The following is a 27634-nucleotide window of genomic DNA, read 5'->3' as shown; positions in this document are numbered from 1 at the left end:
AATACCAGGGCTCACCTGAGAGTAATTTTGGCTCTTTTTTTAAAAAAAATGTAAGTATGTTAAAAAGATAAACAGGTTAGAATATTATTGCTGGTTGATACAATAATCAGTTAAAATTAAACCAGTTTTCCTATTATAGCCAATCCTGATTTATCCAACCAGCACTTATTTAATACATTATCATTGGCTGGGTTTGCTAAACTATTATTCATGGCTTACAAGCCACAAAATCTGATTTGCACAATGTTATCCCTCTGAAGTAGACTAGACTAGAAAATCCCCCCAAATCAGCGGTGAAATCCAGCAGGTTCTGATATGTTCTGGAGAACCGGCAGCGGAAATTTTGAGTAGTTCGGAGAACCGGCAAATACCACCTCTGGCTGGCCCCAGAGTGGGGTGGGAATGGAAAGACTGGGAATATCAAGGCCAATCTAAGATCTGGGGTGATGAGCCCCAGGCAGGTGTAGGGTAGAAAAATATATCTTCCTGGGTACAGCCAGTTCTGTAGGAAACACCTATATCCTGCCTCTCCTGCTGGTTGTGATGGGATGGGTAGATGTAACCAGGAAGAAGTGGTTTGTCAAATAATCCATCCCATGCCATACTTTATAGGTCATAACTAGCCCCTTGAATTGAACCCACAAGCATACGGGCAACTAATGCATCTTGTGGAAACATGGAATTGCACAAAGGACCTCCTGGCCACGACTGCTCTGAGCAGGAACCATGAATTAGGAGAAGCCTCAGATTGCACATTTGGTCTGTCTAGGGCAGTGCCACCACATCCAGAACCTAATATGCTAAATCCCTGTAACCAACAGCCCCCAAACTCAAAGGCACTTGGTCTTGCTAGGGTTCAGATGAAGCCTGTTGTTCTCTATAAAGAGAATATCCTCCAGCCACAGAACAGGACATCAATATTTAGCATTTCTTAATTTGCCAAGGGTGGACATACAAAGCTAGATATCATCAGCATGATACCAAAACATGGTTTGTTGAATAAGATACAATGCCTTCAGTAATACCACAAATTAGAGTTTACAAATCACAACACATTCAGACCAAACCAAACAAGCCTTATCATGGCTTAATGTTATATTGTGGATTGAGCAAATAAGTGGATTTTCAAAACCAGTTGGAATTAATCACAGTTTCAGAGAAGCTATTTTGCAGTTGCACATTCTGTAGTTTTAAAAAATAAAACGCTTGCCTGTGGGCTGCAAAAGACTGAGGGATCCTGCTTTAAACAAAAAAGACCAAATCTATGCATATACAAGGCGTACATCTTGAGAAGTGCAAGAGTTCTCAAATTCTCTTTCTTGGCAGTTCTCCTAGGGGTGAGGTTTTGTCACTGCTCTTACTTGGCTTCATCTTTTAAAGGGTAACTTAATCGTAAAATGCACTGCTACGTACGTATCTTTGGGAGCGGGTTTCCGTGCCAAAACAAAACAAAACAAAACAAAACCCTAAGTTTAATCAGAGAAACACCCATCACAACGTCCCAGTTCTCTGGGTTTTATGCCAGCTGGAGGCTGTGGGTGGGCAGCATTTCAGCTAAGGCAACTGGGAAAGGCTCCGCTATTGGCCCCGAGCTCCGTGGAGGCTTTCTTCCAAGTTTATGCGTGTCAGGAATGCGCGAGCGTTTTCACTTGGAAAAGGAAGACTTCCTTGAATTCCGAGAGTGTCTTAACTCCTCAGATATCTTAAGACGCCAAGATCAACAATGACTAAGGATCGGAGTGGCTGAGAAAGCCTTCCTGGAATTAAATCCCCAATGACAAGCAAAGGGAGGGTTGCTTAACGACGAGTGATTGACGATAGCTACGTTCCCACAAAAAGGTACCGCCAAAAAAAACCAAAGCACATTGGGGAGGGGTGGGTCTCCGTGACGAGTGAATTCCGTGACTCCGTGAATTCCAGCTAGGGAACGTATTTTGCATGCTGTGCTTGCCCACGGTCGGAATCCCTTATTTCTCGGACCTGCGTTTCTAAGGTTCTTACGACCTACCAAATCACAGAGGATGCGTTCCCCAGACGCAGTAGAACTACAAAAAACAAAAAAACGCGGGTTGACCCGCTTGGGGCGCATCCTGACGTGCCAAAACCCTCGCCGTGTAATCGGTACATTTCCCCACTCCCCGCTCTTATCAAACGTCCTTTTCCTATGCGTAGAACGGCGCCCTCCCACCCGAAGCGTGGAGAGGGGGAATAATAATAATAATAAAAAAGGCGAAGTCGCGCGTTCCCGCGCCTTCAGCCAGTCGCTGCCCACGTGGGCGGCGTGTCTGTCCCGCGCGGGGCCTTGGAGTCGGGGGCGAGCGGTTCGTTCCGAGCGCCTCCTCAGCGGCGGAGGCTGAAGGAGGCGGCGATAGCGGAGGAGGGTGGGGGGGGGCGGGCGGGAGGCTGTTTTTTGCGAGAAGGCGGCGGAGGGGGTGGGACGAAAACCCGCAAGGAAACGGCAAAGGGTTGGCCTGAGAGGCGAGCGGCTTGCCGAGGGCATGCAAGGCGGCAACCGATTGCAACGGTATGTGTTGTGACGGGGGTGGTGATGGGGGTTGTGTAAATGGTGAAAAATCAGGGTCCCCCCCACCACTTTAACTTTAAAACTGGATTCTTTCCGCGCGTCGATGACTAAATGCTCGCCTCTGGTTTCTCCCCCCTCTTTTTTAAAAACGTGATAGATGGGGGAGCTTATTCACACGTTCTTTTTCCCGGAGCGCTTGTGCCTCTCGATTTTTCTGCCTTTTTTGAATTGGTTTCCCTCTGAATTTTCATGCAGAAGTAAGGAAACCTCCGCGAGCCATCAGATCTTCTTGGAGGGTGGAGGGTGGGGGGGTGGAGGGTGCATCCCATCCACCTGGTAGCTTCTCCAACCTACAGTGCATCTCCTATCATTCCTAAACAGGAGGGTGATGGACGCTGTGTGATCTCTTGCAATAATTAGTTTTGGGTGGTGGGTGAAAGGTTGCATTAGTCTCTAGCCGCTGTCAAAACATTTTGATCCAAAGACCCCTTTTACCGTCTCAAAAGTGATTGAGGACTTTGGCTTATGTGGGATACATTTATTGATGTTGGTGCATTAGAAATTAAAAATGGAAACGTTTTAAAATAGTTATTTGATTTTGCAGATCCAGGAGGACCTCCAGGGGTCTTCAGAGCACCCGTTGAGCGCTATTGCATTTGTGTAGTTAAGGCTTCATTTCCTTCAACTTCAGAGGAATTTTCAAAAAGGAAATAGTGTAATATCATTTTTTTTTCTTTCATAACTGACTGTTCCGCCCCTTCCATTGTGTTGGTTGAGTTGTGAAAGATCACCTCCTTTTCCTGCTTGCTCCCATACTGCTGAGTTTAAAGGATAATGGGGGAGAAAATCACTGATTTCTTCCAATATCTGCCCTTTTACTTGCACTTTGCAGCATGCCTTTGCAGTTTTCTAGCACTGCGAGATATTTAAGCAGTGCTCTGTTAAACAAATGCAAATTTGTATTGGGGTGTCTCTTAAATTTCAACTTCTATGGGGAATATCTACCCCTCTACCCAAAACCTAGATGTATGTGGCAGCTGTTTATAGACATTTATTAGCGAGTGGATGACCTTTCCTTCCCCTATTGCTTCTCATGTTCAACAGCTGAGGCCTGGTATGAAAAACAAGCTCCAGAGCTGAAATCCCCAGAGACCTTTTGCAGCCCTCAGATTTTTTTATTGGGTGCAAAGTATAAGGTATTTTGGAATATTCCGAGAAAGCCCAGAAGCACCTTCTGAGAATGTCTTGCTGTTCAGGAAAGGGCAAAAGACAAAATGCTGTGTATTTTAAAATGAGTTCTCACACTGAATTTACTCTCTGTTGGTAAATATGTACTGTTATCTTACTGAAGAGGAAATCTGATACCATGTCAGTCAGAATTACAAAAACAAAAGTGAAATAATAAGAAACTTGCAAACTGGCTTTAATTCATGCTGGACTGCCTCCTTCTCATTTTTTTGGGATTGAGGACTATTGACATTCTGTAGAACTTTTCTTTTGGTAGAACTTTACTATCCATATAATTTACTATCGAGTTATCAAATTCTGGGGGGAAATTTAGCTTGAGAAATAATGCTTGCCCAAGATACCATGGAATTACTCTGTAGTAAGATCGGTGGCCAATGAATTTGATAAATACATAAATGAATCCCTTCATCAGCGTGACTAAACATGAATTTGTCATTGTTACGTTCTTTAGAGCTGTAGTTGATTCCTGGTGACTGACTATGGATAAAAGCTCTCCAGGTTGTTCTGCCTCTTACTGAATAGCCAAAAAAACATATATTACACTCCAGTTGTATGTCAGAATCACTGCATTAGAGCCATGGTGGTGCAGTGGTTAGAATGCAGTATTGCAGGCTAGTTCTGACTGCAATTTGGCAGTTCAAATCTCACCAGGCTCAAGGTTGACTCAGCCTTCCATCCCTCTGAGATTGGTAAAATGAGGACCCCAGATTGTTGGGGATAATATGCTGACTCTGTAAACTGCTTAGAGAGGGCTGTAAAGCACTTTGAAGCCGTATATAAGTCTAAGTGCTATTGCTATTATAGAGTTCTTGAAGGTGCATTTGTATAGCTTCCTATGCTCTGCCTAACCCCCTCGTGTGCTGTTGGTTTCTCCTTCAATCCATTCTTGTCCAGCATTATCTTTTCTATTAGCCCTCATGATGTGTCTAACATGGCTTTTGTATTGAGATCCTTGCTTCTAATGAACATCTGAGATTGATTTCCTCTAATACTCTGGTTGGTCCTTTGGGTTGTTCAATAAGTGTGAAGCAGTTTCTTCCAGCATTGCAGGAGGCAAATCTTTTTCCTAAATTTGTTCATCCGTTGATATAAGCCCAGTGTATGTGGACCATTCTAAATTTTGTCTGAAATGTCACAGTAGTTCATGAGTTTATATCCTTTTTAATCATCATTCTTTCTCTTGATCTTTGTTTCCTTGATGTTCAAAGAAAGCCCCAACCTTTTCACTTTCCTTTTTTAGAATTGTTCGTCTTAGATATTTTCCATTTTTTTTGCAAGAAAGACAGTGCCATCTGTATTTTAGCTTCAAACACCTCCTATCTTTTGAATAAATTTATTTTCATCTCCTTGTGTATTGCTGATACAAAATAAGAAGAAGAAATTTGCAAACGTTTGGTGGTTCCAGTTAACTTTATATTAAGCATGTACAGTAATTGATAATTTTTTTTAAATTTAAAAAGAAAAAACCTGGAGAGAAAGAGGAACAGAAAGGGATGAATCATACTTAGTGATTTCTTACACCATTGCATCTTTCTACCTTAGAAGCAACAAATATAATACCATATTTTTTGGACTATGAGACACACTTTTTTGTCTCCCAAAATGGGGTGAAAATGTCTGTGCATCTTATAGACCGAATATTGCCAAAGCCTGCCCACCTGCCAGCCGTTTTTTTTTTGCTTCTGCACGCCCCATTTTCGGGCCTTTTTTCGGCCTTTTTCAGGCCTTTTTTTGGGGGGGGACATTTTTGGGGCTTTTTTCTGCCTGTTTTTGAGGCTTTTTTCAGCCCATTTCTGAGGCTTTTTTGGCCTATTTTGAGGCTTTTGGGCCTGTTTTGAGGCTTTTTTGGCCCGTTTTTGAGGCTTTTTTCAGCTCGTTTTTGAGGCTTTTTTCAGCCAGTTTTTGAGGCCTTTTGGGCCTGTTTTCAAGGCTTTTTTTGGCCAATTTTTTTTGGAAAAAACGGCCTGGAAAAAGCCTCAAAAATGGGCTGTAAAAAGCCTTGAAAATGGGCCAAAAAAAAAAAAAGGCTGGAAAAGGCCTGAAAAAAGGCCTGAAAATGGGATGTGTGGAGGCCAAAAACTTTTTTGTTGATTTCCTTTTCTAAATTTAGGTGCATCTTATAATCAGGTGCATCTTATAGTCTGAAAAATACGGTAGCTCCTGAGAAAACAGTTTTTGAAGCTTATTTGGTGAATACCCCGAACATTTTTCTCTGGTCAGTTATACTTGTTATTGGATCCCTTGCCATATCACATATTGCAGCTCTAAAAGTGGTTGATGGATTAAATAGTTTGCATGAGCTATTCTAATCTTTACTGCCTGGGCTTGTCTATAAAGCTTTTGACCTTAATGACCTCAATACAGTATATTCTTTTGGGGGCCAAAGAGACACAGCTTGTCCTAGTATGCATGTGCTTATGTATGCGGGAGTTGGATATAACTTCCTCTAAAGTGCTTTTGGGGGGTACACATGTTTGAACAAAAGAATGACAGATGCTGGTAGACTCCAGTGATTCTCCCCACTCTGCTGCCATGGGGCTATGCCAATTCTGCCCTTTTGCAGAAATAAATCCAGATACTGTCCTAATTCTGTGTGACTTTAAAGTAGAGCAGTGATCCTGTTTTTAGGGGAAGTTATTCAGGGGTAAATCTCCGTCCTCCTTCCAGAGATCAAAACAAACCAGAACATTTCTCAGAGCTTTCTAATTCTTTAGGATGAAGGACCTTAATAAATCTTATCTTTATAGAATTAGAGTCCTCTTTTTAAACTGGTCACTATATGTGGCCGGAGCCAGATGACTTTTGCTGATATTGGAACGGCTGAGCAGTGTTGGACCTGATTAGTAGCTCAGAGGTAGAACATCAGGAAATCCCAGGGCTGAAGATTGGACCAGGAAATGACAAAAAGGATTTCTATAGATTTCTAGTGTTCCCGACTCTAAGGGTGGTGCTCATCTCTGTTTCAAAGCCAAAGAGCCAGCGCTGTCTGAAGACGTCTCTGTGGTCATGTGGCCGGTATGACTAAACGTCAAAGGCGCACGGAACGCTGTTACCTTCCCACCAAAGGTGGTCTCTATTTTTCTACTTGCATTTTTTACGTGCTTTCGAACTGCTAGGTTGGCAGAAGCTGGGACAAGTAACAGGAGCTCACCTCCTTATGCGGCACTAGGGATTTGAACTGCTGAACTGCCGACCTTTAGATTGACAAGCTCAGCGTCTTAGCCACTGAACCACCATGTCCCTTTCTATAGGATTATCTTGATTAATCCTTCTATAGGATTAATTTTAACAGAATTTTTCAGTCCTTTGGTTACCTGCCATTCAGAAAATGAGTGCAGTATAAATTAGAAAATGGAATTCTATGTATACTTATTTTCCCTCTCTCCCCCCCCCCCCCCCCGCTATAATTTGTAAGGATATGAGTAAATTGACCTGGCTTGCATAAAAATAGTGAGATGGTAATTGTAAGTGGAGCCCCTTGCTTAGGAGAGGAGAGCTGCTTGTAAAGAGAACATGAAAAATTATGGAAGTGCGGCAGTCAGTTTTCCTAGGTAGACTGAATAGGAAACCTGTCTAGATGAGCTAATTGTAAGGCCACATTAATGGACTCTTGCAAGTCTGAAAATACAAATCTCCCACTGTCTCTGCTACAGCCTGATAAGTCTTTCTGAGTTTCTTTCTCTGCCTGTTATGCGCTTATGACTCTGCCCTCTCTTATCCGTAGGCAGCTGCTTCTCCCTTCCCAGCAACCCTCAGGGTCATTCCTACATATCACTACATCAGCAGAGCTCCTCAGGGACAGCTATAAGAATTCACTTCAGAGCAGGTCTTTTCTTTATCTAGTCCTGATGAGAGAAGCCTTTGCTGGCTTGCTAGAAATCCCAGATTTGGAACAATGCAATGAACCCTGACCTTTCTGAAGAGCCTAAAAACCTGGCTCTGCCAGTTAACTTGGACCCCCAATTGGGGGGGGGCATCACAGTATATTTTTTTTTGTCCATTAGTTAAAAGCTTGAAGTAGTTATTTCTCAGACAGCTCATTGATGAAAAGCAATTAATTGCAATTAAGTGTGTCCCAAAAAAGTTTTGTTTTGAAAAGAGATGTCATGTTAGCTAAGTGGATTGTAAAGTGTAATGTAACATAACAGTGCTATAAAATGACATGTAACCCCAGCTTTATTTTTAAGAACTGTAGATTTTTTTTTTAAAAAAAGAAGCTTATAATTCTCTAATAGCTGAAGAGCTTCCCGAACACCATCACTCTGCTAAACAAATAATTCCCTCAACACTGTCAAACTAGTTACTAAGTCTGCATTACTATTAATCTTCTCATCGTTCCCATTACCCATCTCCTCCCATTTATGATTGTATGACTAACCTTGCTGCTGGTATCCTTAAGATTTATATTGACTGTTTCCCTATGACTGTCATTAAGTGTTGAACCTTATGAATCTTGACGAACGTGTCTTTTCTTTTATGTACTTTGAGAGCGTATGCACCAAGACAAATTCCTTGTGTGTCCAATCACACTTGGCCAAAAAAGAATTCTATCTTTAATCTATCTTCTTCTATCTTTTCTTGGGAAAGATACCAATATAAGTGAATTGATACATTTTTAAGAAAAGAAGCATGAATTAATTAGTCCTCAGATACGGTATCACAATTGGTAATACAGGTAGTCCTCAACCTACAACCATTTGTTTAGTGACTATTCAAAGTTACAATGGCACTGAAAAAAGTGACTTATGACCATTTTTCACATTTAGTACAACTTTTGCAGCATCCCCATGGTCATGTGCTCAAAATTTGGGCACTCAGCAATTGACTTGTATTTATGACAGTTATACTGTCCTGGGGTCATGTGATCATCCCTATTTGTAACCTTCCTAACTGGATTTTGACAAGCAAAGTCAATGGGGGATTTGCTTAATGATTACATGATTGGCTTAAACAACTATGGCAAAAAACTCCTCAAAAATGTGGTGAACCTCACTTAACAACTGCCTTGCTTAGCAACATAAATTTTGAGCTCTATTGTGGTTGTAAAAATGTGGTGAACCTCACTTAACAACTGCCTTGCTTAGCAACATAAATTTTGAGCTCCATTGTGGTTGTAAGTCTAGGACTACTTGTATTTTCTTTAAACATTTCACACAACTTTTCTATAATTAGAACAGTAATACGGTGAAAAAACAATTCAATGTCAGTAAGAGAAAACAATATGTATGACAATATTAAAAATGGCAGTCAATTTAACCATATGCTAAAGCACAAAACCATCAACAGTGCTCAAAAGAGAGTGGAGGAACATGTGTAATTATAATAGCACACACACACAAAAAAACGTGTTTAGATCATTTTGGGCCATTGTTTATTTATTTATTTATTTATTGTTCAAATTTATATACCGCCCTTCTCCCGAAGGACTCAGGACCGAAGATACAAATACATAGAATACAAAATTTAAAAATAGTTTAAAACAAATTAAATAGTATTGGCCCACGACAATTAAAACACTCCCAATTTAAAATCAAATTAAGAACTAAATTACTCAATTAAAAGAGTTAGGCCAGCCCGGCTTGTTGGAATAGAAAGGTCTTGAGGGCGCGGTGGAAGGTGCGTAGATCTGGAATCCTCCTTATCTCCGGGGGCAATTCGTTCCATAGGGCAGGTGCCCCCACAGAGAAGGCTCTCCCATTGTTGCTTTGCCAATGTATTTATAGAGACCAAGAACTGGTTTTACGGGGTGACTTAGTACATTGTGTAATTGTTGGCACCAATACAATGCCATTTTTTCATGAGAAAAATTATACCAGCAGTTTGGTATAACTGACAAACAAAATCAATGGGGAAGTCAGGTCACAGCTGTGTCACTGACTTAACAACTGCAGTGATTTATCTAACAACCGTGGCAAGAAAGGCTGTAAAATGGGACAAAACTCACTTAACAAATATCTCACTCAGCAACAGAAATTTTGGGCTCAATTGGGGTCATAAGTCAAGGACTACTTGCAGTGGGATATGCTTTTGCCCTTTAATTCTTTACATATGACCAAAATTGTCTTTTATTGAACTTGGCCCATCTTGCACTGAAACGACCACCATCCCAATTGTATTAACAGGAGACAACAATTGCTTTTGAGTGAATTTTCAGGTTGGGGTTTTGCATCACAAAATAATGTTGCTGTAAAAATTAATGTGTTCTCCTATTGATAGGAAGAATACTGGTTATTGGTTATTGCATATATGTATGTGTGTGTATCAGTAGTGGGTTTCAAATCCTGGCGCTACCGGTTCGCTCTCAGTATGCATGTGCAGAGCATTTTTGATGGCGTGTGGGCGGAGTCTCCCACCCCTGCCACTACCGGTTTGCCCGAACCAGGACAAACTGGGAGCCACCCACCACTGGTGTGTATATATATATGTGTGTGTGTGTGTATGTGTGTATACACAGATGCAGATTCCTTTACTATACAAAAAGAAACAGGTTTTTCCTTTGCACTAAAATAAGTTTGTTTCCTTCATTTGATTGCATATATAAATACTCTCATTTGAAAGCAGGGTACTTGCTGACTTTTTTTATTGGAAGCAGGGTATTTCCTGAGGCTATTAATCAGAGTTGTTAATTTCCTGTCCCTGGGATTAACTGTTTCCAGTCCACTGCAACACTAGTTATAATAAAGCATGCTATACTGTATGAACAGGACCAATTTCTCTCCGCTCATATGATATATTTAACATCATAGACAACATATTTACTCTCAGTAATGTTTCCATCATGTAAAGGAAGCTGGAGATACGTCCAGATTGTTCTATTGTGGTGCTCATTTTTATCCTCTACAGTAAAACGATCTGTGGGCTGGATGGGTCATGCGCAGGCCATGCCCAACCCAACTCCGCGAAGGGGGAAAACATAATGAAACGTCACGTGACGCGGCGAGTTTGACAACTGTCCTCTACAATATATTTGGTTTTTTTTTTATACTATTTAATTCTTAATGTGGTTGTCTACATTTTTCATATATGTCATTTTTATCCATCCAGAGTCACTTTTGGTGAGCCTATGCCAATTCAGTTAATAAGCAAATTAAAGAAATGGTTGCGGTAACCTCCCTGTCTCCATTCTTAACTCTCGTTTCCTTTTTAGCTTGGAGCTACTGTTTGAAGGACGTCATCTCCACATGGGTGTGTTTTCCAGCTAACACAGGGATGAAAAGGAAAACAACATTTTCATGGAACCCAGTGAAACAGAGCAAAATTTCTCCCTGCGATCGATACAAACATGCTTGCTGCATCTGTAGGGGATTCCTTTATGTTTATGGTGGCCGGAGAAATACTAGTTTGAGTGATTTCTGGAGATTCAAAATAGGTAAAGTATGCTCTTTCTGGTTTTTTTAGGCCATGAAAAGAAATGCCTAAAGCTACAATCATGCAATCCTGTTGGAATGTATTGTTGTTTTTGAAATGGCCACCAGGCAGAGGTAATGGCTTTTTCTGTAATGGCTTTTTCATTTCAAGCAAGATAATCTGGAGTATTTTAATAATCTAATTAGATATTTAATGAAGTGTTATATAGCTATAACTATGAATCGGTTATCAAATCCGTTTTTATATACTGTTTTTGTTGCCTTCGCAACCATGAAGAGGTGACCAGCTAATTCTTATTGGAAACAGACTGGCCTCAATGATATAATCCAGCAAGACTGCATTTAAGTTACTTTTTCAGCTACTTGTGTAGTATCTAAAATGTCAGCGTTCCAGAAAAAAACCCAACTCCAAGTAAAGACGCAGAAGCAGGCATTTTCCAAAGTTCTCTTTACTAGAATAGGCAAACTGGCACATCTGGGAAAACCCGAATCTGAAAAGCCTGGGTTTTCCTTCAGTAAGTCAGAGCTCCCAAAACCATCCCCTTTCTCCCCAGTCGGTCACATGCTCCAATCAACGTCCGTTTCACCTCAACCCAGCCCCTGATCACTCTTCCTCCAGATGCCGGATCTCCCTGACCTTGACCAACAGGAAGAATGCTATTATGTCTACTAACCCCCTCTCCTATTTTCCCACACATGAGAAGGTGGCAGCATTGGAGTTTCTGGCCTAATATGGCTTCCAAAGCTGACATAAAATGGTAGACTGCTATGCAGGTAGTCCTGGATTTACAACAATTCGTTTGGTGACTGTTTGAAGTTACAACAGCACCAAAAAAAAAAAGTGACTTACAATCTTTTTTTCCACAAGCCAGATTCACTTAACAACCGTGTTACTAACTTAACACCTGCAGGGATTCACTTAACAACTGTGGCAAGAAAAGTTGTAAAATGGAGCAAAACTCACAACTGTCTTGCTTAGCAGTGCAAATTTTGGGCTCGATTGTAGTCATATGTTCAGGACTACCTGTAATAGAATAATAGCTTTATATCTGGAATAGAGGGACGTTTGTTTCATAGTGGGAATGGAAATGGTCCAAATTGGATTTTATGAAGACTTGATTACAACATGAAAACCCCGGGACTTCACAGGATACTTGACTGTTGCCAAGAACATAGGGCTGAAATGACGTTTTCAAAATGCACAAGTCTGCAGCCAAAAGGAGTAACTGAGCCAATTCTTCTCCTCCCTCTCTAATGTCAAACACTTGTGTTCTGATGTTATTCCCTCTATATTTCTCTGCAGATAGCTAGTGGGACAAAAAAGAAAAAAGATGTTGGGAGGTATTTGAAATGCATGTTTAGCTAAGTGTTCAGGAAGGGTAAAAAATTGGACCTATTTTTCAGGGTGCTACAACCCCAAACCCTAACCCTAACCCATTCATCCAGGATGTGATTTGATTTGCAGATTCTGCTACTAAAATTGTAATTTCCAAAGAGAGCAAGTGCAAATGCTAATCAAAAAGCTGCATTGATGTTATCATATGCTTTCTTTCTACTGCAGTGAGTAATGAATGGGAGGAACTGGAAAATTCAAACGATGGCCCAGAAGAACTGGAAGAGCACACAATGGTGGATTATCAGGCAAGCTATATTAGCTATAAATCACTTTACAGGGAATTCCCAATTTACGATCACAATTGGGACTGGAATTTCGTTTGGAGTTGATTGCAGTTGTAAATTGAGGTACCCATATGACTAGAGCTGATTTTTGGGACATTTCTACCATGGTCATTAAGCAAATCATGTGATTGTAAGTCTGAATCATATGGCCAATAGATGAATCATGTTGTTCTTAAGCAAATCCATTCTACTAAATGGATGGGTTTCCCCCCCCAAAACTAGTAAATAATATTGGAAACTGGCAAAAAAAATCATTGCAAATCATGGGTCATGTGACCATCGGATACCGTAACTGGTCGTCAATTTATTTATTAATGTAAAACTTTATAAGTTTTACATTAATAAATACATTGACGACCAGTTACCGTATCCCATGGTCACATGACCATGTCATGTCACCAATCTTGGTGATGCAGCGGTTAGAATGCAGTACTGCAGGCTACTTCTGCTGACTGCCAGCTGCCAGCAGTTCAGCAGTTTGTTTCTCACCAGGCTCAAGGTTGACTCAGCCTTCCATCCTTCTGAGGTGCGTAAAATGTTGGGAGCAATATGCTGACTCTGTAAACCGCTTAGAGAGGGCTGTAAAGCACTGTGAAGCTATATCTAAGTCTAGGTGCTATTGCTATCTTATGATCAACTTGAATGGCTTCCAATCAAACTAAATGTGAGCTGAAATGCAATCATATGACAGCGATGACACCATGTTTTACAATAGGCAGAGCTGGAAGTGCTTTGTGGGTTATAAAACACCCTTTCAGAGACTGTCATAAATTTGAATGGTTGTTAAACATCCAGTGGAAAGTTGAGGGCTACCTGTAGATTGTTTTCCCCTTTTACTGGCATTTCATTGACTTATTTGTTCTTATGGCTATATTGCATAGATTTATATTCTGCCATTCTTGAGGGAACTCAAGGACATCCTCTAATTCTATGAGTTAGGTTGACAGAATGATTGGTCAGGGTGTTCACCTTAGTCCTAGTCGTCCTAGTCCTAGATTGGGTTCACCTTAGTCCTAGTCAAATAAATGGTTCTAGTGTGGCTCAATCTGATAATGGGCCTACTCTGTATCCCCCTGCTTCAAGTTAGGAATGTCTGGGGATTTTTGTTGTTGTTTTAGCAGCCGAAGCTGATCTCTTCCTGTAGCAGGATTTCCTGCAAGTGAGCTAAACTATTATAAGAGAGTTGTCAAAAGAAGAGGCTAGGACCCTCTTCAGTTTCCAAAGTGGATTTCTTCAAATGTGTGCATTTAGAAAGGGAGAGAATAAGCACACCTAAACTCTGTTGCCTGTCACTTTTCTCTTGTTTACATGGTCTCAATTATAATCTTTTACTATCACTACAGCTGTGATACAGCTGATTTAGAGAGGGAATGATGAATGTTGCTGAGGTTGGGCCCCTTGCTTAGAGGAATAATGAAATACATTTTTTAAAGGCCACTTTTAAAAAAAACCTGAAACAGTAGCTCTTGTGCAGAAGCTGTCAAAAAGACTTTTCAGGGAGCACTTTTTAAAAATTTTATTTAAAGCCTCTTTTTCTGGGGGTCTTACACCGTATCATCTGCCAGGCCAGTACCATAATGTTTGCCAACTAAATGCTTCCAGCAGTTATGATCCACTAGAGGTCCACTTTGATTGGCTTGTAGACCCAAATGGTATAATCTAAAATACCTGGAAGGTCTAGGTGGAGGGAGGGGCTTTGTTCAATTACAATAATCTGCGGGACCTCTATCTGTTGTGACTATTGATGCCATCTGTGCTGCTTTTCAATTGTAGTTTTAATGAGGGAAACGCTTAAATCAACTCAATCATGAGTAGCATTTTGCACAACACTATTAACATAATACTACCAATACCTGGCTTTTGAAATAAAAAAAAATGTTTGAGAAACAGTTTAGGTTTTAATCCATGCTGAAAAATGAACTATTACTGGATATTGTGATCTGTCACTGGATATTGTGGATATTGTGGATTGGAAACTGGATTAAAGTAACTTTATGGACATGCATCCGTTCTTTGCCTCCCTCGTTGATGGGTTCTAAAGTCATACTGAAGCATGGTTGAATATTTTTGATGAAATGGGTTTGAGAAGAACATAGAACCATGTGAAACTAAAAATATAAAGAAGTGGTAATTTATAATGCTTCCTGATATTGTAATTATAGGAGCTTGAAGATGTTTGTATTAAGCTTATCAAAGAAATGAAACTTTCAGACTTTGGTTTGAATCTTACACTGAATGGCAAAGAACTATAGAAAATGCAAATGTGATTCACTGGAAAATTATTGTATTTTCAGGATATCCTGTATATCTTTGGTGGAATGGTGGATTCAGCTTTCACACAGAAGAGAAATCCTCTATGGATGTATGACACAGGTGTGGAATGAGACAGATTTTATCTTTCCGATATATTTATGCATGTATTTCATAAATATGTACTAGTTTGTATCAGTGTATTTTTATTCATGTACAACCTATTCTGGAAAGGGTTGTAGATAAAGAACAGATTAACATATCAAACCAATAATAGTCTCCTCCTCTTCTTGTATGCTTGTATGGAGAACTAAGAAGATACTGTAACTTTTTTTTCCCCACAGAAGCTGAGCCAGACAATTGCTTTGTCTAAATTGACCTTAGTTGAGCTAACCTTCTAGATCAGGAGGGTCAAACTCAAGGCCCACAGGCCGGATCCGGCCCACAGGGTGCTTAGATCTGGCCTGCGGGGCTGCCCTGGAAACAGTGAAGGACTGGCCCACGGTGCCTCTGTCTGTGAAAACGGAGCTCAGGAGCGCTGTGCACGGCCCTCCCAGGCTCCATTTTTGGCCGCAATGGCTTCCTACAGCCTTCTAGCACCGAAAACGGCAAAAACTGTTTTCACTGCCAGAAGGCTGCAGGAGGCCATCACTGCCAAAAATGGGGCACAGGAGCCTGTTTTCTCTGGCACAGCACCCTGGCCACTCCCAGCTCAGCCCCTGAGGTCAAACACAATCCTGATGCAGCCCTCAATGAAATCGAGTTTGACACTCCTGTTGTAGATCATGGGTATCAAACTCGCTGCGTCATGGCAACATTGCCATCACGTGACGTTTTGCTACGTTTTTTCCATTCACGGAGCTGAGGTAGGCGTGGCCTGTGCATGACCCATCCGGCCCACGGGCACCTGTTTGACACCCCTGTTCTAGATTGATACCCTTCAATGGCTTCAAACCTGTAGTATTCAACATTAACTTGCTCAAAAATCATGGGAATCGTCATCTGACACACATGAACAGCTCTAGATTGTGATATTTGCTTTGCTGTTTAGAAACAGTTCCTAAAATGAAGAGAACATTGCCATTCACTGCCTTGAGAATTGTATTTGGAGCTGTATTTATATTGCGTGTTGTTGGTAAAGGAAATACAACCTGCAACTTTTCCTGCCAATCTCTCCTTTTAGTGCTTGCATAGCACTGCAAGCAGATCAGTAGCACCTTCTTGTGGTTAATGCTATGACTGACATTTTATACACCTGCAGATGCAACCAAGTGGATAGCCTGCCGGTTCGCAGCAGTAGCGGGTGTGGTAAGGAATAACACAACTAAATATAATGAATCATCCATGAAACCTGTTGCTTTGTTGACCAAATAGCTTGCTTAGTTACATACTTTGAAAAGTATGCTCCAGACTAGACGAGCCACAGCCATGAGGTAGCAGGATAAGTTTAAGATGATGATGCTTTTGGTTTTCTGGGTCATTCACATAATTGACACGTCACGTTTGGAAAGGAATCTCTTTAATTCTGAATGTTGAAATAAGAGTGGTTCTTTGGCTGCAATTAATTTTATGTATGCGATGTATGCACTGTCGAACTATTTACTAAGTCTGCACTACTATTCATCTTCTCATCATTCCCATCACCCATCTCCTTCCACTTATGACTATATGACTGTAACTTTGCTTGTATCCTTACAATTTATATTGATATTGTTTCCTGATTGCTTATTTGTACCCTATGACTATCATTAAGTGTTGTACCTTATGATTCTTGACAAATGTATCTTTTCTTTTATGTACACTTGAGAGCATATGCACCAAGACAAATTCCTTGTGTGTCCAGTCACACTTGGCCAATAAAAAATTCTATTCTATTCTATTCTATTCTATTCTATTCTATTCTATTCTATTCTATTCTATTCTATTCTATTCTATTCTATTCTATTCTATTCTATTCTATTCTGTTCTTTCACAGATTGAATTCACATGTTATAGTTACTGGAGTTTCCCCATAACCAACCTGTCTCTCCCTCCTTTCTCATCCCTTTCCTCCCTGCAATTTAAATCCTGCGTCAGACTAGCCACTCTATGAATATGTCAGCTGTAGTTCACAAAAGCTTATGCTTTTTAATACATTTTGTTAGTTGGAAAAGGCACTACCAGCCTTCCTGTATTAAATGTGGAGAAACTCAGGGAGCGGAAGGCATCTGCACTACCACAATTCTTAACTCAGACCAACCAAGAGAGCCCCATTCAATTCCTAGTCTCTAAAGGGGCATGGTCTTGTGTGTGGCTCTAGGCAAAACAAATGTGGAACATCCATGCATAGATCCCTCTTGTTTCCTTACAATCATGATTCCACAGACCTAGCCAAAAGTTATATTTTGACAGTTTTGACTTCTCATTTTCCTTCCTGTTTAGCAGTAGGAGAACATCATCTGTATGATGTAGGAAACTTTGAAGTCATTTCTTCTCCAACCTCCACAAAATATAGTTTAATATATAATAATATATTTATAGAATCTCTCTATTTTCTATCCATCTATGTCTTTATATCTACATACATATGCATGTGCATTCTCTTAATTTATGGAGATGTTCAATCGTTTTAGTGTGATTCCATCTATAGCAGGGGTCTCCAACCTTGGCAACTTTAAGCCTGGCGGACTTCAACTCCCAGAATTCTGGGAGTTGAAATCTGCCAGGCTTAAAGTTGCCAAGGTTGGAGACCCCTGATCTATAGGGATAAATGTAAAGAAACCGGAAAGGAACACTATTTTTGAAGGATGTTGCTAAAATGTGCTGGGGAGGACATAAAGGATTTCCATATGAGTAGACCAGCATGAATGCCTTAGGACAGTGTTGGCGAACCTTTTCGGCACTGAGTGCTAAAACGGGCACACACAACACCAGAAACCGGAAGAGCAGCTGCTCGTTGCGCATGCGTGTGCAGGGAAGATGATGATCTGGTTTCTGGCACGCACATGTGCACTGGCCACCTGGTCTTCCGGTTTCTGGTGAGCATGCGTATGCAAAGACCCAGCTGGCCGGTGCGCATATGCGTGCCACAAACTGGAAGATCATCTTCGCTGCATGCGCACCGGGCTGCTGCTCTTACGGTTTCCAGCGCTCCCGCACATGTGAAGACCAGCTGGCCGGCACGCCGGAACCCAGAACGATGGACAATGGCTGGCATGCCCAGAGAGATGGTTCTGTGTGCCACTTCCAGCATGCGTGCCAGAGGTTCGCCATCACGGCCTTACGATATCTGCCTGCTTTCTATTGGTGTGATGGCAACGATAATTAAGGATGGTTGGTTCATTTTGTCTTCACTCTCCATCTCTAGGTTCAAGTTCCTGTTAATCGGAAGGGCCACAGTGCTGTGGTCTACAGGGGCAATATGTATATATATGGGGGATACATTGACATTAAAGGTGCTTCCCAAGAATTTTGGACCTTTCATTTTGGTAAGTTACATTTTCTCAGTATTATTTACCCATTACTCATCTAATGGGTAAATAATGCGAGATGCGAGGAAAAACCCTTTGAAACATCCAAAATGTATTGTATCTATTTAAAAGGTAATGAATTCTAATAACCATCTTCCTTCAGATACAAAACAATGGGCCCCTCTATCAGCTGCATCCAGTGGGAGTAGCCCAGGTCCACGACATGGTCATTCTGCTGTGGTTTATGGCAATGGCATGTACTTGTTTGGAGGATTAATGGGACTGAGTGAACAGAAGGACTTCTGGATGTGGGATTTTATAGCCACCAACTGGTCCAGTATCAGGAGAAGGTAACTGTTTGAATGTAACTTCGCTAGCTGTTGCAAAAGGAGTTTAAGAGGGTGAAGATACAACTGTTTCTCCCCTGCCAATTGTTCCTAGAGTTGCACAGAAGAGCAAGTCAATCTTTTTACACATTAGCCCATGAAGACTAGCATCACAATGTTCCACTTATGTTACCTGGGATTTAAAGATGTTTGCACATCAATTGAAAACAGGGAGAAGGTTGTCCAAGGAGGACTTGAGTGGCATGGGAAGGCACAGGCAAGGAAAACCTGGATACAGAGTTGAAGTTTCTAATATGGGTACTGTTGGAAGGGAAGGTCTTATTTTTCTAGAAGCAAACATTTTTGATTACATGGTTCACCCCTTTTATTTCAGCCATTGCCCAGTTATGAATGGATAGTGTTTGCACAGAGGAGACAATTTAAGGAGCATGGACAATATTCCCATGCCTTTTAACAATACCCGAATACATAATTTATGGGAACTGTTTGGGGTGGAAAGTATAGAAAGTGGTTCATGACTTTTCCATGCATTACCCTGACTGGAGAGAAGCATTGGGAAGTTGAGCCCATTTTGATGAGCGTGTGTGTCACCCTTGTGCTGATTTATCTCTGCTATGTTTGCCTCCAGCCAGGGACCTCCAAGAGTGGTGGGACATTCGGCTTTAATCTTGGAAGATTCCATGCTAGTCCTTGGCGGAGGACTTTCTAGCAATAAGCCAAATAGTACTTTGTGGCAATATCATTTCCCATCTCAAATGTGGATAAAATTGCCTAGCCCAGTGGCGCTTTCTTCCAAAGCATATCACCAGATGCTGCCAACTGGATTTGGTTCCCAAGCGGCTGCTGATTGCCCACTGAGATCGCTTGGTTGCTTGAAGTCTAAAGAAAAGCGTTGTTCAAAGCTACTGACTCTTTCTAAACAGCACACCTGTTTCTTTGAGCATCTTCACGAGGAGCCCATGTACCAGATACTCAACAACGAGGGTGGCTCTGACATAGAAATGAAAACGTTTTGCCAGTCTTCAAGGGATTCTCTAGGATTCACTTCCTATCAAACCACATCCAGTGCAGAATTGAATTCAGATCCGGCAGCAGAGTTGCTGTGTGAAGAAAGAACCTCATATCTCAACATTGTCAAGGAACAGGAATTTGCCACCATGGATCTAACAGATAGAGGGTCAAGCTTGGACACTCTGAAAAATGAACGTGGAGACATTTGTGAATCCTCTGTTGTGATGCTACTTGTTGGCGGTAAACCTCTGTCCAGTTCGTCTGCAATCTCATTTTGGCAAATTGAACTAAACGGAACTTAAATACCAGACCACTCTCAAGAGGTAGAAGACATGCCTAAGCTCAGTGAAGTCAGCATCTAGAAAGAATTGCAATTGTACCATGAAACCTAAATTCAAACTTTGTATGACCACCGAAATACACGGGAATCCGTAAAACATTTAGTGTGAGATTTTTTCCATCTCTTTGCTCTGTGAACAACTTGGGTCTGCAGATGTAGATGAGGCAGCATGAATAGGAAACAGCAACAGCAGCCGTTTGTTGCATTCATTTTTTTGTGTGCATGTGCCATTTCAAAGCCCTTTGCAAATTGCCTGTATAAAGGATGCAGTGAAATCATTCCCATGACTAAGCTCAGTTCAGCAGCTGCGTTGGCATGGCAGGCTTACATGCTAATGCAAGGAAAACTTAAAACTTAACCATCATTTATTCAGCAAACCCAATATTCTGCATTTGCACTGTAAACTAATCTTGTGGATTCTGATATATGTTAGATTAACAATTGTTTGGCTATCTTAACAGGTTAACACAGGTGCTTCCTCTCTATGATCTTGAGTTTGCAGTTGAAATGATATTTGAACGGGGGAGGAGGGTGTTTCTTAGCATATGCTTAGCTGTTGTACTGTATTGTTTAAAATAGCATTTCCCCTAAATATGAAATTCATCAGGCTCCTATATTAGCTCCTCCAATACAAGTTAAAGTGCCAGAGCCATATAACTTTATAGATCTATAAGAGTAATTGTGTCTGTTCCAGCACAGTTCAGAGAATCTTTATTCACATTGAAATAAGGTTCTCCAGTTGTTTTTGTTGCGGCTCTTTCTGACCCTACAACCCAGAGAGTAGCGGCATGCAGGCAATTACTTCTGCATTACAGCACTCTCCTTCCATAACTTGAAAGTGGCCTAGAAATAGATCTCCGAATATGATCAAAATACATTCATCCACTCTAGCCGTATCAATTTGCAGTATTCCATGCATTTGTGACGGATGACATCAGATTAAGGTCTCTCTTAATCTGATGTCATCCGTTTTATCATATCCCCTACCAAGTATGCAACTGCAAGCACAACTTGGCCTTACGCATGTCACATACAAATAATTCGATATCCTGCAGTGATGCTTCTTGATTTTTTTTTTTTTTTGTGAAGCTCACACTGCCAAGAATGCCTAGGCATGTTTTGTTTCCAAAATCACAGAAGAAGGATTTTGGCAAACAGTCAACTATATAGAGAAGTTTGGCACTGAGAGTGGAACATGGGTGGTCAGCTTTTCAGGCCAGGGAGAGGCCATTTGTGCAGAATAGAAAAGGGAAAATGGTTTTCAGTTGGCCTAGTATTTTACTGATTTAATGTCATTAGTTTAACATAAAAAATCCACATTGGGCTGAGCCTCTCTGTCATTTCACAGACATGGCTATGTATTTTCTGGGACGAATTCACTGATTTAACATTTTGGAAATTGGCAAAATCATTTATTTTGCTCCTTATTTTTATTTTGCACCATCACAGTAATGTCAGAAGTGATTTTGCTATTACTCATTCAACTGCAGTCGTCTTGTTGGAGGAACGCATGCTGGAGGGGAGAGAGCTGGAGCATATCTCGGAGGCGCCAGGCAAGGATCTTGTGGAGCGCCCGGAGGATGGTCGAGGCAATCGATATAGGCCTGTAGTCCCCAGGAGACAATGGATTCTCCGTCTTCGGTATAAGGGGCAGCTGTGACTTCTGACGGGGTTATGGCTGCCATGAGGGACCACAGGACTGCAGGCTGCTCTGCAGGTACACTATCATCGATTGTGCTCGGTGTCGTGAATACTGCCGCCCAGTATTCTTCCATCTCCGGTGGCACTGGTGCCAGTCCTTTCTACGTGTTTCTCCAGCGTCCGGACAAGACAGTGGAGGCAGCTTCGTAACACCGGAGCTTGTAGTTTTTGAACCTGGGCATAGTTTGCTCTACGGAAGGACTTATTGCTCCATTGGCAGTTCGCTCCAGCAGGCTTGGTCGCCGATGTCTTCCACGTGTGTGGGAACCAGCTTTTGGCATGCTGGTTTAGTCGGGCCCTGCACTGCTTTCTGCTAATCTCTCCGTTCTGAAAGACTCGGGCGATCTGGGCCAGCTCCTTGGCCCCCATCTTGGTCTTCTTGAGATGGTTAGCCACGGCTACCAGGAGGGCGTGTCTCCATGAGATAGCAGTAACAAAGCCAGATCCATTTGTGGGGGATGCAACCGGCTGGTGTGGTGTGTAGTGGAGTCTGATCTCTCTGGGTGGTCTGGTATACGACGGTGCTCTGTTCTCTCTGGGGGGTCAGTTGCTGGAACCCAATTGGTCAATTGAAGATGCTTTTTAATCGTTTCATGCGATCGACCCAGGAAATAGGGTGCAAGGAGGGTGAACAGTACTGTTTTTATCATTCCCCTCTCCCAGTGTCTGTCTGCATGCTTTTAGTGCTTCATCCTCCTCCTGGGTCAGTGCCAGGCGTTTGGTGGGAAGGGCTGGTACGCGCTCGGTGTTCACCTTTGCCGGGTGGCGGTGTAATTGGTGTTGGTTGAGGCCCCTTTTACTTTTAAATTGGGAACCACAGAAGCACGGGAAGTTATGGTTGTCCATTCTGTGTTGACTATTGGCGTTCTTGTCTGTTACTGGTGTTCATAATTCCGGGGGGATTAGGACTGATTCTGTATTAAGGCTAGTATCTAGTAACAGGCCCTCCACAAAGCAGTTAGACCTGTGGAGGGCTGGCTTGGATCTTAGTTCTGGCACTTAAAGTGCCATATCCAGCAGTCACCACTAGGAGGTGCCAAGCCTGTAGCTACGTCCCTTTTAAGAGTCATAGTTACTTCCAACTGCAGTCTATACGAAATACGTTACACGTTGAGAAAATGATCCCTTGAAAGTTACCCTTTCTTAATTTTTGAGAGGGGAAAAAGTATATACAGCATCAGGAAAAGCCTGCATGGTGCCTTTTTGAGAATGCTTTTTTTTTTTAAAAGAAAATGTTTTATATGCTACGAAAGTTATATTTATTAATTATATTTTTATACTGCCTGAATCTTTATACCCGGGCTAAACTATATTAGTTTAATTTTGTAAATATGTTATTCACTGTGATTTTAATTACTTTGTCAATAATAATATGTATTTCTGATTTTTTAAAATGGCGGCATATTGAGGGGGGGAGGGGAAGCCAAAGACATAAACTTGCTGAATGATTTGCAGCTTGGCTGAAGATGACTGAACACTTGATATGTTGTAAGACACATTTCCTGAGGCATTGCAGCTGGGAAACAAGAGGAGTTGTTGATTCTTCATTTGTATGCTGATTGTTCCCATTAGGGATGAAAAGTCAAATATGCGGCCCTCCTTTCCCCTCCCTATTGCAGCTATTTTTGTTAACATTCGCTTATATGTTATCACCAGGAAGTAGAAATGTAGGGTCACTTCTGCTGCGAAAAGCAGGATATCACTCCAAACCAGGATATCCTTAAGGAAACAGACGATTTTGTCAGCGTTCTGAAATACATGGATCAGCAGCTAAGAGCATTGTTCTGCTAGAAGAAAAAACACTTAAGCAGACATTTTGTACAATTGCGTTGTATTTAGAAATAAACTACAACTTTTATGATTGATTCCAAGTGGCCTACAAATCACAGTTGTTGTTCCCTTATACAGTGTTTAGCGCAATCATTCTAGCATAATTTGTACATCTGGCATGACTTATTACACACACATACACTCATACACACAATACTTAAAAAAATAAGTTATACTTTGAGCAACTACATCATTTAAAAAGATACAAATACAGTAGTTAGTCTGAGATTTTTCTTTAAAAAAAAACAATCAAAATAGAAGTTCTTACATACTTCATAGTAAGTTTGTCCAATTAGGGAAAACATGTGAGAACAAAGGAATCTGTAATCAAAACAATCACATTAGGAATGTTATGGCAGAATGCTCTGTAGTTACTCTGTTTCTGTTTCACAGAGAATAGGTGAACATTTTGCTCCAAGAGGAATGTTAATGCTTAGCGTTAATAACAGAGGTCCAAACTGTTCTGCCTCAATAATCACAGACACTTTAGTTATGGAGCAACAAGGTGTGGTTCCACTTGGGGCATCTTTACCCAGAGACACAAGCACTGTAATGTGTGACATGTAAAGAAAAAGAGACAAATCTGGAATGACTTTTGGCTTTATGCATGCAGGCAAATTACATTTGTAGGAAAAACTTCACAATGATTTTACCAGAGGAAAAGCTTCAGCAGTCAAACAAGATTGCCCGTTAAAAATGCAAGCTAATTTAAGCCTCTTTGGACAGCTTGAGAGTGAACAATGGCTGGTAATAAACACAAATTGCAATTTTGCATTCATTAGTCAAAGTAAAAAAATCTGCTGTTTTGGTCCATTTTAATCAATCACAAGAGACACTAAGGCAGTTTCCACCAGATACCCCATTAGAGACCTGAAGCCTGCAGTGGAGGCTGTTCTCTTGACAAAAGGCTTTCAATTCTTTATGTTGTGATAGCTGTAATTTTATATCTTTGTACATAACTGCCAAGTAGACTTTACCCACTGATAAATGTGGTGCTGATAATAATAGTATTCCATTTTCCATACCACATTAGAGTTTCCTTTTTTAAAAAAACTGAAAATAGGTTATGTGTTTTGGAAAATTCTGTCAGTTATATTGAGTAAGGATCAAGTCAGTAAACGAGGCAGTGATACTGTAATTTAAGAGTAATTCCTAATATATATATATTTTATAAAGCAAAATTGAGAACTAGCTATCTTAATTTCTTTTGTTGTCACGGCTGTACATCAGGTTAGTAAAATAAAATGACAACAGCCATTGGATTTTTTTATTTAAAAAAAAAAAAGTCAGCACACAAGATTCTAGTGGTTAGGATTATCCAGACAATTCAAAGTTAGCAAAGCTATCTTTCTGGATAATAGGCAAACAGCACCGTGTTCACCAACCTCTCCTCATTCTTACATCAAGAATTAAGATAGCGTCACCCTAAATATTTTCATCCCTTGTAAAAATACAGGCAAGGTTCCTAAAAGCAGTGGGTTTATCTTGGCTCAGGGAAATGTCTAAAAAATCAATAACCAATTAAATGCTACCTAAGCTATTTCAAAAGTCATGCCTCCTGAGGTCTGGTAATCAGGATATGTCCTATGGTTATTGACGCGAAGTTATTTGCCTCAGTAACCACTCCCTCTCCCCCACTCTGGTTCCCATTATACTATTTTATGAAGCAATTGCTTAAAACAAGTATTGCAGATCAAAGCAAAGTAGCTTGTGTTATTTCACAAGCAGCAACCAGCTATGAAAGGAAGAGCATGTACAGTGGAGTCAGGAACATTTGCATTTTTAACATCACTTCCACTATGAAAGAAACTTTTGACGGGGCCCTTTTGCTTTTCCTCAAGTTCATCCAGAAATTCATGGCACTCCTTGCTTTCTTGCCTAAATGCTTATAGGTCTTCCATCAGACACACAAATGAAGAAGTAATAAGTCGTGTTTTTAAATGACTTAGAAATTGGTATTTCAATAATGCACAGCAAAGCAGAGCTGTTTTGGAAGAATCAGAATTAAGGCATTTCCTTGCTTATTTTGAAAAGGGACAGAAGATGCGGGATGAGTTGGATACCGGACCCATAGGAATAAATCTTAACTGGACAAGCCCAAGGGCATTTTTTTGTTTTCCAAAATTCTAAGCATAAATTAAACTCAGGATTTGCTTAGTTTTTCCCCCTGAATTTATAACAGAATATAGGTTTAGTTCAAACTAGTCCAAACAGCAGTTTAGTGCACAAAGGAAGGAATCTGATATATAAATACCTACTCATCTAATATAGGAAAGTTGGCATAATGTTGGTATATTTTGCTTTTTAATTTTCCAGTCACGAACAAAATACTGTACATATTCCAACTACAAGTAGATTTGAAGAAAAGTACAGAATGAAGCACACAAAAAGGATAGTAATTCTAACTATGCATTTGAAGTGATTTTAAAAGCCTCAGATTATTTCTGCTCAAACTTTAGAACTTTCCAAAAAATAGCTAGTGGAAAGCCCAAAGAAGACTAGCCCTTCAAGCTAATCTAACAGAAACTAGGTTCACTGATACAAGAGAGTATCTGTAGCCCATGGCTGAATGGTAGGGTTCTTGGTTCTTCTCTGAATTTGGTTGTTTTCTTGCAGACAATGTTACCTAGTTTGGTAATGAAATATCAGTGCTAAAGGGAGTGGGCTTTGCTTTTATATATATATTACTGTCTTACCCTGTCTAAAGAGACAATCAAACAACCAAAAAAGAAACAAAAAGACTAAAACAGTTCCTCACCAGTAATCAATACACAGATGAGCAGAGATGAACACTAGACCAACAATCAAGAAGTAAACTCAGTACCAACTCAGTCAAACAGGCTAATAATAAACAACAGCCAAATCAAGAAACCACAAAGACCATTCGCACTAACACTGACGGGGCAAGAGAACAAATGTTTTCTGCAAGAAAACAACCAAGCTCAGAGAGCACCAAGGACCCCATACTAGATCCACTGACTACCTAGCAATATTTTAGTGACTTAATGGAACAAGATGTGAAAGTCGTCCATCCACACATGTAGTAGCTTCGATATGTTTAATAAAACATTGTTTCTTTCCTTAAGAGAGCATCTGCCAGCAGAATAAATTGCAATCAAGGTGCTGCATTTTCACTTCCATAGATTGTTAGTGTGGAGAAGTGTGGAGTCTAGAAACAAGATTAAAATCAAGAACATTTGCTAGATAACAATACAAAAGAAGATAAAAAGAGATGGCCACAAAAAAGCACTGTAAAAATGTCACTGCTATTTTCTTTTACTGTTGCCACCAGCTTCCCCATAATTGGGTTTAAGCCGGAAAAAAAAACCCAGCTTATCTCTGTGAGCATTTTCATTTGCACCTATAAAACCAGGAAGGAATTCTCTAGCAAAAGCATTATAGTGGATGAAAACCCTGTGGATTTCATGACATCTCAGAATTTGTTCCCGTATATTTTGCAAGAGATACTCAGGTTTCCCAGCAGCTCTGTGTCCTAAAATCATACTCTTAGTTCCAGTTGAAGGATTTACAGTAAAGAAACCATTCTTTGTGAACCATGGCATAAGCATGGCTTAATGTCAGGTAAGTCCTTTGCTCACTAAATACACTAGGAGATGAGATTTGTTGAAGCTCAGAGTTCAGTGGTGAGTAAACATTTCTGCCGTGTAGTATCTTCAGTAACAGGACTGTGAAGAAAAAATAAATAAACATAAACTTAGGTGGACGATGAACAGAAAGCCTATCTGACTGATGTTAATTTAATAGTTAAGTGGAAAGCAAACAATTCCAAGCATGTTGTGATATCAGCTAGCATTCCCAACGTAGATATATATTCCTTGTCTGGAAGGGAGCCATAGGTTTTAAGCAGGATCTCCCTGAGGGACGTT

General features: G+C 40.7%; 2 protein-coding genes across 7 annotated transcripts in view; one reads left to right on the top strand and one right to left on the bottom strand.

Annotated features, from left to right (window-relative positions):
- Positions 1 to 1612: 1612 nt before the first annotated feature.
- Positions 1613 to 23782, top strand: LOC117668419 (attractin like homolog atrn-1-like). 5 transcript variants are annotated; one of them, XM_034422313.3, is made up of 8 exons: positions 1613 to 1839; positions 10920 to 11141; positions 12701 to 12780; positions 15114 to 15192; positions 16331 to 16377; positions 18416 to 18536; positions 18682 to 18868; positions 19494 to 23782. In XM_034422313.3, the coding sequence occupies exons 2-8, from the start codon at positions 10982 to 10984 to the stop codon at positions 20176 to 20178; spliced, it is 1359 nt and encodes a 452-aa protein (XP_034278204.2). In that variant the 5' UTR covers positions 1613 to 1839; positions 10920 to 10981; the 3' UTR covers positions 20179 to 23782. The 5 variants fall into 5 exon arrangements, with proteins under 5 accessions (XP_034278204.2, XP_087737859.1, XP_034278201.2 ...); XM_034422310.2 differs by lacking the exon at positions 1613 to 1839 and adding an exon at positions 2282 to 2524; XM_087881733.1 differs by lacking the exon at positions 16331 to 16377 and having other exon boundaries at positions 1654 to 1839.
- The window catches only part of EPB41L5 (erythrocyte membrane protein band 4.1 like 5), a 70227-nt gene continuing 66324 nt past the window's right edge, over positions 23732 to 27634 (bottom strand). For both annotated transcript variants that reach the window (XM_034422289.3, XM_034422298.3), the window contains exon 26: positions 23732 to 27433. In XM_034422289.3, coding sequence (XP_034278180.2) covers positions 27379 to 27433 — 55 coding nt within the window. In that variant the 3' untranslated portion in view covers positions 23732 to 27378. The remainder of the gene's footprint in view (positions 27434 to 27634) is intronic.

This window comes from Pantherophis guttatus, chromosome 1, assembly GCF_059756535.1.
Source record: "Pantherophis guttatus breed Tessera chromosome 1, ASM5975653v1, whole genome shotgun sequence".
Classification (NCBI taxonomy): Eukaryota; Metazoa; Chordata; class Lepidosauria; order Squamata; family Colubridae; genus Pantherophis; species Pantherophis guttatus.
The sequence above is the reverse complement of the archived record's forward strand: the minus strand, read 5'-3'. Positions and strand labels throughout refer to the sequence as shown.

Bases quoted from the DNA above. Each gene is read 5' to 3' on its own strand.
- LOC117668419 (XM_034422313.3), top strand. From the start codon at position 10,982: ATGAAAAGGAAAACAACATTTTCATGGAACCCAGTGAAACAGAGCAAA. The intron at 15,193-16,330 runs GTGTGGAATGAG...ATACACCTGCAG, and splicing joins TCTATGGATGTATGACACAG to ATGCAACCAAGTGGATAGCC. The intron at 18,869-19,493 runs GTAACTGTTTGA...GTTTGCCTCCAG, and splicing joins TGGTCCAGTATCAGGAGAAG to CCAGGGACCTCCAAGAGTGG.